Here is an 18,763-nt window from a genome sequence, read left to right as displayed (position 1 = left end):
CATGGCCTCAAAAAAATAACAGTATAGTAAGTAACAGTCATCCGGCCCTGTGAGAGGCCTGCTCCTCATCTGTGCTGTGGCCCGCCTGCCCCTCCTCTCACTCTGCTGAAGCTCTGGGTCCTGGGCTATGAGCAGAAATGCAGGGTGCTCTGCTGCAGCCACGTGTGCAGGGTGTTCTGCTGCAGCCACGTGCTAGCTGGAAATCTGCCCAGTTCAATCACTGGATAAAATCTGCTGTCTGCTATGACTCCTAATAGGACAGACATCAGGACAATGACACTAATGACAAATATGACACTTGGTGGGAAAGGAGAGAGACAAATGGAAGACTGTAATCAAGCGAGCTAAACTTTTCTAAGCGAAGGCACAGAAACACATGGGCCAGAAAAGGGGAAAACAGCGCTGTGAGAGACTAGAGACTCTTTATCTCCCAGCTGAGGAGACACTGGAGCCTGAGGGCTGCTGGGAAGGGGGAGTTAACTTTCTTAAGAGCATGGCACTGTTTGTGGATGACAGTCTGGCGGGAGCCAACACATCCAAGGACATTTGGGTGTACAAACTGCACTTGACTTAATTTTTTAAGAGGATGCAAATTTGGGAGGGCGCAGATGGGGGGATGTGTTTGGAAAGAGTTGAGGAATGACATAAAGGTATTTAAAAGATACGCTGGAAGTCTCAAAAACTAACACAATTTTATTTTATTTTATTTTTTTAAAGCACTCTCTGGTGTTTGGCCACAGATAAAATGTCTGTATCAGAGTCCTGTCACCTCAAGGCTCAGTAAACACTGCAGAGAGGAGGAAGAAATGCCAGAGCTTGAGGATGAGACAGTATGCTACGAAACCCTGCACTCTGTACACCACACAGCTGTCACGCGAATCCCTGCAGCTGTTACCCGCCCAAGATGAAGCCAGTCAACTACCCAGCAAGCCTCACCCCAGCTGAGAGCTACTGCTGAGGGAGGGTCACTTTTGTTTGAGGGGAATAGCCACTGGTAAGGTGCCTATGACAGCCTGGTGATAACATCACACCGTGTGTGTGTGTGCATGCGTGTGCGTGCGTGTGTGTGTGTGTGTGTGTGTGTGTGTGTGTGTGTGTGTGTGTGTGGACTGCCAGGGGATGGGCTCCGAGGGCTCAAGTACAAGAAGAGGAGTAGGCAGAACAGGAGGGGAACTGGAGGCGAATAAAAAGTAAACGAACTGAAAAGAAAGAAGCCTTATTTAAACATGAAAAAAACTTACTTTTGGTTTGGACATCATCCAATGCTTTGTATTCTGTATTCTTAATTGCTAGCTCCACACCATAACCCGACAAGTACATTTTCCTTGAGCTTGGGTTCTGTTCAAATACATTTATTTTAAAAACAGAAATATTTAGTTAAGCATCTTGCTTTAAACTTAGTACCATGACATATTAAGATACTATAACAAATTAATAATATTGGAGGTGTGTGTGTGTGTGTGTGTGTGTGTGTGTGTGTGTGTGTGTGTGTGTGTGTTAGGCACACACTCTAGCACCAGGCTACAGTCCCCTGCCCAACTCAAGAAGCTTATAACCACTATGAAATATTATTATTTGGGAGACATACTCTCTATACAGTCTATCAAAGAACCAAAATTTTGTTGAGGACATTTTTCTCACTAGAAACGTAGCTATGACTCTTCAGTATTTCTTATTGGGAAAAGGAAATTCCTCTCTTTAAATCTACACGGATGGGACCCCTGTGCCCAAATCTGCCTATCATAATGTTCTACTTGTAGGCTTCTAGGACCCTCTGGGTCCTTCTACTTTGCCTTTCTCCCATGATTCTCTCATCTAGAGTCCCACTAGAATGTCCTTTCCTCTGTCTCAGTTTCCTGGTAAGTGAGGGCTTTCGTGGGACATGCCCGTTGGGCTAATATACAGATATTAGTGAGTATATACCATTTGAGTCTTTCTGCTTCTGGGTTAACTCACTCATTATGATCATTTCTAGCTCAATCCATTTATCCACAAATTTCGGCACCAGCCAAGGACAATACAGGTGGTAAACCTTAAACCCCTACCCAGATCTAGCCAATGGTCAGAACATTCTCCACAGTAGAGTGGAGAGTGGGATATGACTTTCTCACATACTCTGGTGCCTCACCTTTGACCATGTCCCCTGGACGGGGAGACCTGGTGGCACTCAGAGGAAGGACAGCAGGTTACCAAGAAGAGACTTGATACCCTATGAGCATATACAGGGGGAGGTAATCCCCCTCAGGAACAGTCATAGGGGAGGGGAATAAGGGGAAAATGGGAGGGAGGGAAGAATGGGAGGATACAAGGGATGGGATAACCATTGAGATGTAACAAGAATAAATTAATAAAGGAGAAAAAAAAATCTACACGGAGTTAACAGAGGGCCCAACACAGTAAAGCTGCAAGAAAACTGCACGTCTTTCCTTTACCTCACACGCCTTGTTTCTCATCCAGCAGGTAACTAGCGCCAGGACAATGGAAAAGTGAGAAAGTAGAGACTAGAGACATAGAGACAGTAAAACACCCAGTGCTTGGTGCCTCAACTTTCTTCAGGTATCGCAATGACTATAATATTCCAATGCCACAAGTTAGTGAGTGGCTACCTAGCGATCTAAAATACTTATATTATCAGAATTTGGGGAGCTAATTTTCCTCCTTCTAGGAAAGGACAAATATAAAATGTATCTCTAGACAACCTTCCAGTAAGCAAGGCAAATCATGTTTTATTTTTTAGGAGGTAACATGGATGAATACACGTGATTTTAGAAAGACGTCTAAGTTCCCTTTCTGTCCTATGTGCTGTGCTGCAGCCACCATCATTTGTTTTCTATTCCAAGAGTCGGGGAACTAGTTTTAATTAACCTGAACGCACCAATTTCTTAGAAGCAGCTATGTGTCTTCACTCATCACGAGTTTGCACAGGGACAGTCCCATAATTCTGCATGTGACAGAGGAATGTGTGAAGCTACAGAGTGGAGGTTCGGAACGCCGCAGTGGTGCATTACCTCTGCCCCCCTCTCTTCCCTAGCACTTTCTTTGGCCTTAAAATTAAGTATATCAGCAGAATTTCTCTCTCTTGGTCTATTTACTTCCAAATCAAAACATGTGTGTTGGATACACAGAACTTAAAAGTGCTGCTCACATGTGCTGAAAGCATGAACAACTGAGTTACTAATATAACTACACTAACAAGAAAAAGCACTCAGTCTCACATAGCTACCAAAACAAAGTTATAACTGGTGGCCTGGAAAATTTGAAGTCATATGGCCACATATCTTGTTCATAAAGGAAATGCAACTCCACATAGCCAATTTATATTATCAGTGCTAAAAGTTGTTGGCTCCTGGATAATAAAAGAAAAATGCTTATTAAGTTTGTATGTACTTTCTCCTTTCAATCTGTATTAAAATAAGAACTGAATTGTAGTTTAATAAGCTTGGATTTGTAGACTGAAGTGCTCGTAGGCCAAAATGGCTAAGACAAATCTTCCTATTTCTATCTCCTCTTCTCCCTCAAAAAAGGTGTCTTCTCAAAAGAAAGCATAAAGAAGTCCATTTTTGCCAGGCGTGGTGGTGCACGCCTGTAATCCCAGCACTTGGGGAGGCAGAGGCAGGCAGATTGGTGTGAGTTTGAGGCCAGCCTGGTCTACAAAGCAAGTCCAGGAGCTACACAGAGAAACCCTGTCTTGAAAAACAAAAACAAAACAAAACATCTATTTTCATTAAAGTCACATGTTGATCGATTTATATCATGGCTACTCTATGTGTACAAGATGCTATTCATTAAGGGGGTTGTTATCTAATGATACACAGCATCGTCATGGTCAATATGATTCTGTAGAGGTATTTTGTTTGCTATATTCTCCAAAGAATACTTAAGACAGAGCCTCAGCAGATGGGCATATCCTGTAGGGGCCATATTAGTAGCACTCGGTGGGCACAAGTAAGACAAACACATTCCTTTAACTCCTAAATCCATTTTCTTTTAATGTGTCTCTTATCTCTGATCTGCTCCACCCAGTAGGGAATTACACCATCATGTGCCTCTGCTATTGATAAATACACATCTATTTTTCTGGAAAAGAAAGGAAAATGATTGAGAATTGCTAGTTTAAAAAATAATATTTGTGATAGAGGCACATGAATTAATGACTTCGGTATGTTAAGATTTACAAAACATACATATATTAATGGACTTATGCTTTTATTGTATATTTTAATCTTTAGATAGACTATTACAATACTATATTCCAATATACCAAAAATTTTAAGATTATTTAACAAAATGTTCTCATTTCTAGTAAATAGTAGTGACTTTAACTAAAGTCTACAATGAAAATTAACGATTGAGAGTACTGAGGAGACTGGACACACTTCAGTAACATGTGCATAACGGAGCAGGCGGCACCCAGACGGCCTCTGTTCCACCACACAGTTAGAGTAGCCGTGGCACGCATTCAGCATTTAGCACGCTGGGACATGGAGGAGATGGCCCAGGCCTGTTCACATCTCTCCTTCAAGAGGATGCTCTACAAAGCTTTAGTTCAACTAAAACAGACATCTGTAAATGTTTACAGCAGTGATGAAGGAAAAGGTGTAATCACAGCAAGCTGAGGGTCACTTAAAGAAACTAGATGCGCCCAAGGAAACTAAACCCCAAGGACGACGAAGGAAAGACATGCCGGAAGCCGGAGCAGAGTGCAGACTGCGGAAACAGAAAGATTGCAGACCCAAAACCACCGAGATGCAGACTGGCTTCCACACACAAGACAAACAGAACTGATAAACCTTTAGTCTGCGTCAGAAAAGAAACCAAAGCCACAGATGACTAACACTGCGAAACAAACAAGAAACAACAGAAACATGTACCTTAATATAGTGGCGGAGAACATACAGAATTTTGCCATTGTTTGCCTTCTTAGCCAATACTCTGTGAAACTCAGCAAATGCTCGCGTGCCGATTTCTGCATAGAGGATAACCACCAGGGAGTTCTCACCGCCTGTGGGAAACTTGTGGTCTCTTTCAAATAGATATGGCCTGGGCCTAAGATGAAAACAAAACACAAACCTTGACGATACATACTGTGTTCCTTCACACTTCCTGCTAGCAAAGGATTAGTAACTACAGAAGTAGGAAAATAGAAAGAGAAAAAGAAGAAATCTGGTTTATCTAAAATTGACTATTAGAAATGCTTTAATTTCTAGTTAGGTGTATTGTAAATCAAATAATAACACTTTACTAATATAATTTTAATTAATTAAAACGTATATTTAATTAGAATAATTTTCATTATACTTAATATTCTCTGAGATTAGTTTCCGAATATGTAAGAGACCATGCAAAGGCATGCCATTATCCAAAATTACTGTTTAATAACAAGAGCTGTGAGGGAGCTGCTAAGGCAGGTGGGCAGGCGAGGACCAGGGCAGTTCCTGCAGATCAGCACAACCATTCCAGTCAGTTGTGACAACTCACCTCACAGGCACATGCTGCGTTATCTACACCTCCTAGTAAACTACCTTTTCGTGTAAAGCTAGCTACTATCACTTACGTAACCTTTTCAGTTTCCGAGTTACAGACCAGTTAGCCAAACAGAAAGAGATGAGGTGAAAGAAGTGCTCAGACTCCGTGTAAAGCAATTACTGCTTGAAGCCACCATGTTTGGGAAAAGCTTTTTTACACGGGAATTTAGACATAGCACAACATCTGATAAATATGCAAGGAAGTGAGGAATGGCAGACTCCTCCCCACATATTTCTAATTAAAAACTTTCCTAGCTTCCTCAAAATTACTTGAAACATGGGTTTTTGTTTTCCTTAAAATGGGCTATCCTAGCTTCCTCAAAATTACTTGAAACATGGGTTTTTGTTTTCCTTAAAATGGGCTAAAAGACCTAAGAAGTTTCGTGCTAACACTAATAGAAACAGGATCAAATAATTTGTTCAATGTCTTAGAATATTACATTTTCTATTTCAACTCTTTTTCCTCACATGCCATTTCTCTGTTACTTAGATTTCTTTACCTTGAAGTGGCCTTACTCAGAAGCTTTTTAATCTCGTTAATTTTGCAGGTGTACTTCTGATGTATAACCACAAACGCACTGCATCCATCTGGTGGTGGCTCAGCAGCAGCCATCTACAATCCCAAAGTGATTCTGTTATGGTAGCTCATCACTAGAATACAACCTTAAGGTATATATGCTTGTGAAAAATTAGACTAGTATCTGACATGACCATGATTTGCATCAATATCCAAAATTCTATGCCAATGAATTAAAAGTAACCTTTTTTGTGAGTAACAATTAAGGCCTTGAGTTAAGCAGTAAGTTCAATTATCTACCTTTTTTTTCCATAAGAATATATATCCTAGGTCTAACAGATAGATATGATTCTATAGATATATAAGATAAGATAGTTAAATAAGGTCTTCAAAAGCCTCAGAGACCTACAGAATATGGCATTTAAAGATGTTTTTATTATTCTAAAGATTCTTTGACAACAAGACAAATTAACTCCTGTCAACCCCCAGCCTGACTCAAAGAAGAAGACAAGCATCAAAGAACCTCCTTATGGAGATGGCTTCAAATGTGGCAAACCAGCCACTGGGTAAAGTGTCCTCGTTTCTGCCACAGACAGAATTCTGCCTAAAATTGTGCAAGTTCAGATGCAGGCAAAGTCAATGGCCAAACTCTTTCAAGGCAGGGTAAGCAAGTCCTCAATAGTTCCTGCCTTGAAAATATGTCTGTCAGATAGATTGGGCCAGAGGCTGAAGATGCTGCTCCAAAGTTACAGAAAGTGTTGGGTGACAGTTCAGGCTGTAAACTGTCTCCGTCATTTTTTTTCATTTTGGAAGCGGCTAACCTGCACTTCCAGTTCACTCAGGTAATTAAGTTTTATTCCTTATCAAGTCTCTGATGGGGTTGAAGACTAGATAGTATAGTCTTACAATCAAATTTAGTTGGTTAGGGAATAAGTTTTTTTAGATCAAGATAGATGATTTAAGTTAATAGAGATGAGATACTCATTTTTGTTCAGAAAATTAGATGCACTAAGTTTCACAAATACAAATAGCCAAACCACTATGAATGTAACATTTATATAACTCATAATTGTATCATGGTTCTTCCTGCAGTATGTAGTTTATTTTATTCCTGTGCAATAATATAAATGTATATGTTAAAAAAGAAATATAATGAAATAAAAAATTAAAAAAGCAAAAAAAAAAAAAGAATATAACCTTAAAATTCAACTGTTACTTTGGTTAAAATAATTCATCTTAGTTGGGTGCAGTGGCACATTATGCCTGTAATTCACAAATACACATACATACACATGCACACATATACACATACACATGTGCATACACACATACACATGCACACACATGTACACACACATATGTACACAGACACACACACACACACACACACACACACACACGACCGCGTGGCACACACACACATGTGCACACACACGCACACACACGCACATACACACATGCACACACACCGACACATGCACACACGCACACACACACACACCCTGGGTATTTTTACCTGTTGGAACATCTGAACAGCTGGAGAGTACATCCTTATAGAGAAAGCAAACTTTAGGAGATTGATGTGTATATTGTGTAAAAACTGTCCAGCTTTCTTCAGAATTAGGTTGTAGTAAGAATAATCTGATTCTACAAAAAGAAAAAGATGTTAGCACTTTACATTCAGTATACTGGCAAATTCTACCTACAGAGCTAATTGAATTAATGTCAAATCACCATATTTTAAGTTTGGGTAACTGCTAAAGAAAACATGATTTTGTCCATTTCAGTGTTTTCTGAGCAATCAACACAAGGTAAGCTTAAAAGAACCTTGCCACTAAATGTCTTGGGAAGATGTACTCTAGTGTATTCTGGAGTGTGGGCTGCTACACAGATGAGTTACAGAGCAGTGTGCACTTGAGAGGACGGCCGTAAGACAGAAGGCGCACAGATCTGTGGCAGTGAGCCACGTGCAGCCAGCATCTCAGCCGCACTCCAGAGAGCCGTGCACACCGGACGTTGGTTCATGATGCAGCCTCAGCGCACCTAGAGCTGGCGCACCCTGAGGTGCTGCTCCCCTGCTCTGAGCTCATCTCCAGGCATGAGAGGGAACCTGGCTCCTGGAACTCAGGTTTAAAACTCTCTAATACTCTTTGGGATAGAAAAAGAAAAGCATTTAATTTTGGGGTAGGAGCAGAAGAGGATGGTAGTAGAAAGCTCAAGGCAGCTTAGGGATGCTAGCAGAGCTAAGCAGGAAAAAAGTTTCTCTCTGTGTGCCTTCCCCACATCCACACCTGTGCAAACAACACTATTCACACTCAGTGGGTCACACACAGAGAAAAAGATGTGAAAGTAGGACGGGGACTTTTAGGAAAGAAAGGTTCCCGAGGGAGAAATGGGGTGAGGAAATGAGTGAATAAACAGAGTGAAAATCACTAAATTTATTACATACATATATGAAATCACCAAAGAGTAAACATTTAAAACATAAAAAATAGAATGTAAATATCTATAGTTTATAACTATGAAAATAAGCTCTATTAAGAAATGGAGGCTTAGGCTACTTTATGCTATTACAACAATTACATTTATGCTCATCAATAAATGGCTGCTCATTATAGCGCCTTTTCAACCGTCTCTTCATCTTCCCCTCATATTTTACTCAAGTTTTGTGTATTGGACACTAATAAACCATACATCTATGGTTGGCCAATAAAGTCTGCTACTGACTTATCCTCTTCACACTTTAATGTCTCCCTCATTTCCTCAACGCGTACTTTAGCCTAGTGTTGTCCTCACTTGCTCTGAGCGTTCACTTACGCCAGGCAATGCAGCTCACGGCAGGGTGCTTCCTGAAAGAGGCGGCAGAGACTCGAGTCTCCTTACTGCTATGCACTGAAGTGTCTTTAACATACACTTTATGTTCCTATATAATGTAATGGCTGAATCGTAGAATACAGCATGTTTGCATGTCTGTGTGTGTGTGGACATGTGTGTCCATGCAGACATGTTGCAGACAGAGACAAGGCTCAAGCGTTATTCCTCAGTTCCCTCCAGCCCTCATTTTTGAAACAAGCCCTCACTAGCCTTGAGCTCACTAATAGTCTGGGCTGGCTGGCTCTGAGATTACAGGCCTGGAGCACAGCACCAGGTCCTTTTTGGTTTGTTCTGTTTTTCACATGGGTTTAGGGGCCAAACGCAGGTTGCTTTACTAACTGGGCTATTTCCCCAGCACAAAACTTAGTATTTTCTCACTGTCATTCTCCAGCATGTAAGTAACAAATTTATATATCTTTGGATTGTACATTACACAAATAAGCACATTCATTTCGTTAGCTTCAATTTCAAATTATCTTTTGTCTTTAATAAATAGTAAAATTTATTTGTATGCCTAATTTACTTTTAAAATAAATTTCCTTATAAATTATTACTTAAGGTTACCAAGAAGAGATTTGATACCCTATGAACATATACAGGAGGAGGTAATCCCCCTCAGGAACAGTCATAGGGGAGGGGAATAAGGGGAAAATGGGAGGGAGGGAAGAATGGGAGGATACAAGGGATGGGATAACCATTGAGATGTAACAAGAATAAATTAATAAAGGAGAAAAAATAAAATAAAATAAAAAATAAATTATTAGTTAAACATTTGGTTCTTTGATTATACATCTATTTTTTGTGCCTATATGCTTGGTGCCATGTAAAATTTTCTTGGGTATAAAATGGGTCACAAGTAGAAACAGTTTAAGCAGATCTGCTCTAAACACTGATGAGGCACCTTCTGTGTGTCCTCACATCATGCAAAACCATGCTGAAGCTTAGAGTGGGCACAGCTTAGAGCGGGCACAGCTCGGAGCGGGCACAGCTCGGAGCGGGCACAGCTCGGAGCGGGCACAGCTCGGAGCGGGCACAGCTTAGAGTAAGGCACAGCTTAGAGTAAGGCACAGCTTAGAGCGGGCACAGCTTAGAGCGGGCACAGCTTAGAGTAGGCTCCATTTGCTGTCTCTATCATGGTATGAAGTATTAAATATATATATCGCATTTCCTTATAGTATCATCAGTCAAGCAGTGCCTAGCATTTCTTAATCAAAAGAAATAATGGCTATAAGATAATGTTTTTCAGGAAAGCAGTTGCTGAAAGAGAAAATTACTGGATTTTATAAATATTTTACCTAAAATATCATCAAAGGTATATTTGACCTTTTTATTTTTAGAATCTAAATAAAAAACTGCCAAACTTCAAAGCCACTTGAGCCAAACAGACTGCAGCAAATGATCACTTAGAACTAATTATCTTCCATTTATATTTGAGTAAAACTAAAACTATGTAGTTACCTAGAGTAAAAAGGTTTCTGTGTCTGGTATACAGACGGTTAACGACTTACTGTTCATGGGCCTATGCAGCCATGTCACCTATTTTATTTCAATATTTAAAAATATCTTTCCTTTAGCATAATTAGCCCTACAGCTTCTGTTGCCAGAACCTATTTAATGGCCTCAATATTTTGTTATTCTCTAAAAAATATTAGTGTATGTGTTAACAGATGCACACATTTTGGCATATATAGAAGAAGGAATTACTATTTTATAGACAATGGTATGAAAAGACATTATCTGACCTTTTAAGGGTAATTATTGGAAATATCTTTAAGAGTTTAAAAGCAAAAGTATGCAGGCAATAAAAATGCAGCAAGGCCAATAAACGCGTGTTCACACTCAAAATAACAGTAAGAGTACAAACTGTGATTTTAAATACTAATGCTGTGTCACTGTAGGTTAATCGGTCCAGATGAAGGGTTCTGAATGGGGGAGGGGCTCTCCCTGTGAATCTGAATGGGGGAGGGGCTCTCCCTGTGAATCTGAATGGGGGAGGAGCTCTCCCTGTGAATCTGAATGGGGAGGGGCTCTCCCTGTGAATCTGAATGGGGGAGGGGCTCTCCCTGTGAATCTGAATGGGGGAGGGGCTCTCCCTGTGAATCTGAATGGGGGAGGGGCTCTCCCTGTGAATCTGAATGGGGGAGGGGCTCTCCCTGTGAATCTGAATGGGGGAGGGGCTCTCCCTGTGAATCTGAATGGGGGAGGGGCTCTCCCTGTGAATCTGAATGGGGGAGGGGCTCTCCCTGTGAATCTGAATGGGGGAGGGGCTCTCCCTGTGAATCTGAATGGGGGAGGGGCTCTCCCTGTGAATCTGAATGGGGGAGGGGCTCTCCCTGTGAAAGAACAGAGCAGACATGAGTGCCACTCCCTCACTTCTGCTGGAATCCGAAAACTCTTAACAAATAAAGTATGTTAAAACAAGAAAAAATCCCAGTGCAAAACTAATAGCACTTCAAAGAAATTTAGGTTAAATAATACAATTGTGATTTTTTTTTCCTTTAGTTTAATGTACAATCATTACTAATTATTTGAGTTTTCCTACAGGTCTTATTAGAACGTCTCACAATGGTTTCTTAGCTAGGGTTTCTACTGCTGTGATAAAAACACAATGTCCAAAAGCAACTCAGGGAGGAAAGGGTTAATTTCCCTTTCCAAGTCTCCTGATCAGGCTCTCAGGAAGTCAGGACAAGAATTCCAGCAGGAACCTGGAGGCAGGAACGGGAGCAGACAGGCCATGGACAAGAGCTGCTTACAGGCTTGCTCCCTGTGTCTGTTTTTCTTTTCAAGACAGGGTCTCACTTATGTAGCCTTGGTTGGCCTGAATTAGCTCTGTCAACCAGGCTGGCCTCTGTCACCACACCCAGCCCTCGCCCGCTTTCACATATCGCCAGGACTAAGCCCAAGGCTGGCATAGCCAGAATGCTCTTGTGTCACGCTCAATTGCTTATTAAGAAAAGGCACCACAGGTTTGCCCACAGGTTTATCTGAGTTGGGACATTTTCTCACCTAAGGTTCCCCTCTGTATAAACAACTCTAGCTTGTGTCAAGCTGACACAAAAATAGTGAAGTTTCCACTAAAGTATCCTCTTTCTTTCTCTGTTTTGAAACAAGATCCCATACAGCTCAGACAGACATTTGACTGAGTATACAGCGAAGGATGACCTTGAACCTCTCACCCTTCTGCATCACAAATGGCCGCGTTACAGGAGTGTGCCACCATGCCCAGTTCTCTGCTAACGCTGGGGTCCAAACCCAAGCTTCTTGTGCACCAGTCAAGAATGCTACCAACAGAGCTACACGCTCAACCTTCAAATTTAATGTTCAGAATTACTAACCCAATTAGAGTTCACATTTAATTCTTACCATTTAAAACACGTCCAATGTATGCATCTGAGTATAAATTCATCAAAATTTGCACATCACTTACCTGTTTGCTTATAAACTGCTAATTCCCTTACTGTTTCCACAAACTGCCAAAATTTTTCATTACTTTCTTCTGCCATAAACTCACTGTTGAAAAACACAATCCACGAATAGATGAAAAATAGGTTAGATACTATAAACTACACTGTAGAACAAAATATTTTATGATAAAACCTCCAAAACTAATATTAAATTACTGATATGCATTTACTGAAACACAATATGAAAGTAAATTGAAATTCTCACCCAAAGTAACTATATACATACATATATACATATATATTAAAAAGACTATATTACGTTTTGCTTTTGGCTTTTTCTTATCATTATCAACAGCTTAGAAATGTGTAATTTGTTTTTCTCTCTACATTAAATACCACTAAGATAACAAAAATGAGAGCATTAAAGGAGAGATGGTTTATGGTTCATCAGCAAAACTAGTACTGTAAATGTTATAAAAAAAAGTCATATATAGTACTGTGGTTGCTATAGAAAAGTCATATATAGTACTGTAGCTGCTATAGAAAAGTCATATATATACTGTAGATGCTATAGAAAAGTCATATATAGTACTTTAGGTGCTATAGAAAAGTCATATATAGTACTGTAGGTGCTATAGAAAAGTCATATATAGTACGTAGATGCTATAGAAAAGTCATATATAGTACTGTAGATGCTATAGAAAAGTCATATATAGTATTGTGGTTGCTATAGAAAAGTCATATATATTACTGTGCTATACAAAAGTCATATGTAGTTACCTGTTGCTGTAGATACCAAAGACACTGATCACAAAACACAGAGAAAACCCATCAACAGTCTCAACCATCTGTGATCTGCACAGTACAATAGCGAAGGCCTAGAAAAGTATGGCCACTGTTTCAAGAGCAGCACGGATGCTGGGGAGGGGGTGATCATGAGGCAACTCATGCCCCGTGCCATAAACCTTGCAAGGAACACATGACAGGGATGTTACAGGACTAGGAGAAAACCCACTGTCATTTGCTAAATGGTCATAACATCAAGCTTCCTTCTAGACACTCCCCTGTCCACTCAGGGCTAGTGGACTCTCGGACCACATCAGAGCAGCTCTGTGCAGTGAAGTCAACGTGTAAGGAGTGTAAGTCTGTGAGTGTTTGTCCTTCACTGTCTGTCTGTACCACACCACTTCCCTTACAGCTCAGGGAACACTGCAAGATGTGGGCGGGGAGCCTGGAAGAGGCAGAGGCCGGCTGAGGAGTACTGCTGTCAAACTGTCTTCTGCACACAAGACTCCTGAACTTAAACTCACAGTAGCTGTGGTTGCTTAACATCTGCATAGGATCAAGTTGGCTAACAGGCCAACATAGATAAAAGGCTGAGCTGAGACGCTATTAGCATCTGGGTGCTGGCTGCTTGGGGAGGGAGAACCAGCCTTAGGTAGGGTATGGCTCCTGGGAGGCTGTTCAAACTCAGGTGGATGGTGGAACATCCAGGCATATATTAGTGGTGCTAACACTCAGAAGGTTAAGTTTTTAAATGACAGCACATAGGGAGGAGGGGTGGAGCAGGGGGGGCTCCAGGAGGATTTGGGAGAACAGGTGGTAGATATCATCAAAATTCATTGAATGTGAAATTATAAAAATATAAAAATATTATCATATAAAACAAAAACCAAGTAGTTCTGAAGCCAGCATAGTAATTTTATTTTTTTTTGCTTATTTACATAGACATTACTTAAAACAAAATCCTAATGTAAAAACAAACAAGAAAGTGTTACATTATACAAAGTCTATGGGTATAAAGCCCAAATAATCTACTGTTCAACAGTTTCGGGGGAAAAATAAAATGTCAAAGCCATTTAAGATCTTTCAGTCCAGCATAGAAGAGACTGAAAGAAACTTTAGAAATATCCATCTCCATGACTTAAAAACAAAATTTACAAGATTTAGAAGCAGAGATAACGTAGGGTGCAACAGTTGGGGACAGTACAGAAAGGAGCAGCTTCCATGTTCCGCTGGCCAAGCGACGACACACAACTTGGATGTCCCCGGGGCCACAGGCAGCCCACACTTCTTGGGATCTCTGCATACACAAAATGCTTATTTTGGGGAAGAGACCACATTCTAAATATGTAATTAATTTGTTTTATATACACATACCTCAAAGATAACCTTATATAATATTTCAGTATATTTGTTTTTTGATCCTATCCCATGAGGTCAGGTATAGATTTTTTTTCACTTCGGAGTCATGTTGACACTAACAATTTTTGAGTTTTAGACCATTCAGGACTCAGATGTGGAATGGACAAGCGGCCCTGCATAGCCAGAGGCAAAAGTCTGATCCGTCAGTTGACAGTACTTGATTATACTTATTTTTCTCAACACAACACTGCTCTAGACACTTTGTGAAGCATTCTGGAATTACCATCTTTATGCCAGCTTCAGAAGAAATCGCTGAGCAGATCCAGGAGTCACCTGCCTCTATTCAGCGAAAGGTGTGAACGCACCTGCTGACCGGAACCCTTGGCCATCTCTCTAGATCACACTCACATGAGGTTCCCTAATTTTCACATCCTTTCCAACAGAAACAGGCTGAGGAAATTCCAAACAACAAAGTGCTGCTTCCTTTTCCTTCGCTCATCTCTCCTCATTCTGCAGTTTACGCAGCAAAGGGCAGCAAGGCGGCATCTTGAAGACTTCCTAAAAATCTCCTCAGGTAACTGTGATAACTGCCCGAGTTGGAGTTCACAAATGGCTGAGCCTATTAGCTTGTCCTGTCAGTACATAACAAGAACCTACTTTTCTTGCTTCCAACAGTGCGTTTCTTTTGAACCTATCGCAGAACTGCTTTCATATCCATGTTTTTACCGATATCTTGTTCAAGACTATGATTCTCCAAGACAGCATCAGCTAGCTCTACCACACTCGCAAGTCCTCACCAGAATCACCATTATTTCGGAAGTCTCCTCAAGGCTGTGGTGACCTTTGCTGCATTTCTCAACATTCGTCTTGCCCAAGTCCACACTACTTTATCATAGTTTTAGGTACTTGTTGGATCCTACTTTTTGGTACCTAATGTCCTAGTGCTGTTGTTACAAACGGCAAAAGCCACAGTGGCGTCAGACAATAAAGACTTATTCTCTAGAGGCCAGAAGTCCGCAGTCCAGGTGCAGACAGTGCGGTACTACTTCTGTCATTCACGCCTCTGCTAGATTTAGTGGCTTCAGGCGTTGTGAGAGGAGGCTCTTTAGCTCCGATCTGACTCTAGCTTTGCATGCTTTCTCCTTAAGTATTTTTTATGTCTTATGGCATTGGACTTGGAGCCCACCAAGATAATTTTTAAAATGCTCCAATATTCTCAATTAGGCTTGCAAAGACTTTTGATCTAAATAAAGTGTCACTGACCTATTTGGGGGTTAGAATGTGGCCATATCTTTGTGGAAGTCACCATTCAACCCACAAGTAATGAGGGTGTCAAATTTGACCCACACTAGGTTGTGAAGGGGTTTAGAGAATATTCTATAGACGTGATAATTTGGGTTGCATGAAAAGTAAAATGCCAACAATGCAACTAATAATTAAAAAAAAACACACACACACACAGAAGTAGGGGAGGAAGCCACAGGGGTCAAGGATACCATAATGGCCCACAGAATCAACAAAGCAGATGAGACAAAAAATGTAACTAGAAAACTTGGCACTCCAAGGGCGCTATCTGCTGACCAGAACTTTGCAGAAGCGCTTGCATTAAACGCCACATTGCTACACTCCGCCTTCCCTGTCAGTAAGACGCGCAGGAACACGAATCGACTTGGGACAGAGACTTTTTACAAATCGCAGGCACGCGGGAAAGGTGGGGCGCGAGTGAATTACTGTCACAGAGTTACTGTGGCAGAGTGACTGTCCGGAGCAGGGATGCTCCACGTGCCTGGGGACGCGGAGGGACAAGAAGACACCAGGTTAGAGAGGTGCCAAGAGACGCCAGCTCTGGGGGTGCACTAGCTGAGGGGACGCTTGGGTCGGAGAAGAGGACAGGTCTGAGGTGGCTGTGGAGCCGCGGGATCCCCGGAGGATAGTAAATCTAAGAGGAAGCGTCAACGGAGTCGCGTCGGGCCTGAGCGGACACCGGATCTGGGGGGAGCGAGGGGCGTCGGCGCAGCATCTTGCAGAAGGAGGACATATAAGCGGATGCAGGGGTTCCCACGCCCCGGCGCTGCGCTGGGCCCAGGTCCCCCAGGGTACCCACCTGGCCTCCAGCAGCAGCGGGGTCTCGGGCCACTTCGCAGCCAACTGTGCCATCACCGCCTTGGACGCGGTGGCCGTGCTGGCGCCGAGAAGGGCGAGCCACAGCGCGGCGGCGGAGCGCAGGAGCAGCCGCAGCTCCAACACCGATCCGGCCCGCGCCATGGTGCGCAGAGGGAAGCGCGAGCCGCCACGCATCAGTCCTCTCCTCCTAGTGCGCGGCCCACTTCCGGTGGGGGGAGCTGTGGTCCGTTATTCGGCCAGCCCATAGTGCGCGCATGCGTGGCCGGCGACCTTGGGGGAGCCCCAGCGGGCGGGCGCTGGTACCCACCTTTGAGGTTGCGAGGTCGCTGTTGAGGATGCTTGAAGGTCCTCCGCGGGGTCTCGGGGTCCTGGGTCTGCAGGCCTGGGGCACTGAGTGGAGCTGCCTAGATCCAGCTAGTCAGGGAGCCCTGGGTGAGGGCAAACTTTCCGCTCTGTCCTGTGTGGGAGACTGGGCAACCCCTAAGCTGAGGGAGCTGTGATGTGTCAGGCTTTCTCTGCTTTCTGGCTGGTTCTGAGGGCTGGACCTCACCCCACCCTTAAGATCCAGCGGACTCCTGTGGGATCAGAACTGGCTTCTCACCCCTGTCAAATTCCTATTAGCAGGGAGCCACACTCACTTTTGGAGTTGGATGCAAAATTTTGTTCTTTACTCTCAGCCCCTTGGAAGGCCCAGGCTTGTGCACTGACAAGACTGAGGAAGCCGTGCTGTTTCAAAAGACTAGAGCTGAACAGAAAAAACATTGGTAAATGATAGGAGTGAAATGTAAGAGAAGCAGAAAAAATAGTTCAGGGGGAGCACAGAGCCATTGCTTCCCGTCCGTGTGCATCTCTGCTCTGTGGACAACCGTCTCTTCTGGCTGTCAACATGGGCGCGCGCGTATACACACACACACACACACACACAGAGAGAGAGAGAGAGAGAGAGAGAGAGAGAGAGAGAGAGAGAGAGAGAGAGAGAGAGAGAGAGAGAGGAAGAGGGAGAGAGAGAAACAGATAAAAACTCACGAGAGAGAGAGAGAGAGAGAGAGACAGACAGACAGACAGACAGACAGGCAGGCAGACAGCAGACAAACAGACAGAAACACACACACACACCCTTATGTATTTAATTTTCCTTAGAAGACCCTGTTCTGAAAACTGCTCAGGTAAAGTCTCACTTCCAAAGTGGGAGTCTTCTGTTGTTTTAAGCAGGAAAAACCCAAATCATTTGATGTTACCAATGAAGACTCAGGAGCCAGCTGCTGGGGTGAAATCCAGCAGAGAAAGCACCCAGCTGGCCTTCCTACTCAGCTCAAATCCTGAAGGAAAAGGCTCCTCCTCCTTCCTCTCCATGCTGTCTTAAATGCCCTTCTCTCAAAGTCTCTCCCATCTACTTAATCCCTGTCAGCTGGTTTCTTGCTCTGCCTCTTGACCTAGGGTTAACTTTATTAAGTCCTGTGTATAGAAAGCTCTTGGATGAAAGGTGTGGGTTAGGGCTCAACCGCATCAAACAAGAAACAGATTTTTTCATGGTTCACAATGGGATCAAATATCCCGCAGCTGCCTTCACTTACTGATTTCTCTTCCAATGATTCTTCATTCTTTGGACTCCCCAAACCTCCTCAGCTGTCACATCCTTAGGTTTTCACTCTCAGGCCTGAACACAGTGCTTGCTTATTCTACTGCAGGCGGTGCTTTTCTTTGAGAACTCACACTTTGCTCATTCCTAGCACAATATATGTTGGTGACACGGAAGTACTCAAAAGGCCTGGGCGGACCCTTGGTGGTCCTGGGTAGGCAGGCAGAAAGCTCAGCCGTAGAGCCCAAGTATAAGTACATTGTGAATCCTTTACACGGTTTTGTTTTAATTCTTCATTTTTGGCTGAAATTGTGGGATAGAAGAAAATGAAGTGTTGGCGGCGGGTCTTGAATTCGAGCAGGTCTCACACAATGGCAATCTTTACCAAAAACCGGCTTGCTATGTAAGCCACACGCAGTCTACTATTAAAGAACACTAGTAAAACTGAACTTAGCGTGCATACGTACCTACTGAATTCAGAGAAGTGGATGTGCTACATCATCCCTCGGAGACGGTGAAACCCACATAGTATTGACAATTCATTTACATAATTACACACTTTATCTCTTAGGGTATTTTTCCTAGCAACTGAAAT

The 18,763-nt window shown here is 42.5% G+C and overlaps 1 protein-coding gene across 1 annotated transcript in view; it reads right to left on the bottom strand.

The window, feature by feature from the left end:
- UGGT2 (UDP-glucose glycoprotein glucosyltransferase 2) overlaps positions 1-16,807 on the bottom strand; it is a 129,634-nt gene extending 112,827 nt beyond the window's left edge. The window contains exons 1-6 of the mRNA XM_084767599.1: positions 16,570-16,807; positions 12,344-12,426; positions 7,559-7,689; positions 6,026-6,138; positions 4,872-5,046; positions 1,242-1,338 (exon numbers count right to left, since the gene is read on the bottom strand). Coding sequence (XP_084623725.1) covers positions 1,242-1,338; positions 4,872-5,046; positions 6,026-6,138; positions 7,559-7,689; positions 12,344-12,426; positions 16,570-16,763 — 793 coding nt within the window. The 5' untranslated portion in view covers positions 16,764-16,807. The remainder of the gene's footprint in view (positions 1-1,241; positions 1,339-4,871; positions 5,047-6,025; positions 6,139-7,558; positions 7,690-12,343; positions 12,427-16,569) is intronic.
- Positions 16,808-18,763: the final 1,956 nt, after the last annotated feature.

This window comes from Acomys minous, assembly GCF_964271855.1.
Source record: "Acomys minous genome assembly, chromosome: 18".
Lineage (NCBI taxonomy): Eukaryota > Metazoa > Chordata > Mammalia > Rodentia > Muridae > Acomys > Acomys minous.
Note: the sequence above shows the minus strand (reverse complement) of the source record. Positions and strands in the feature narration are given on the sequence as shown.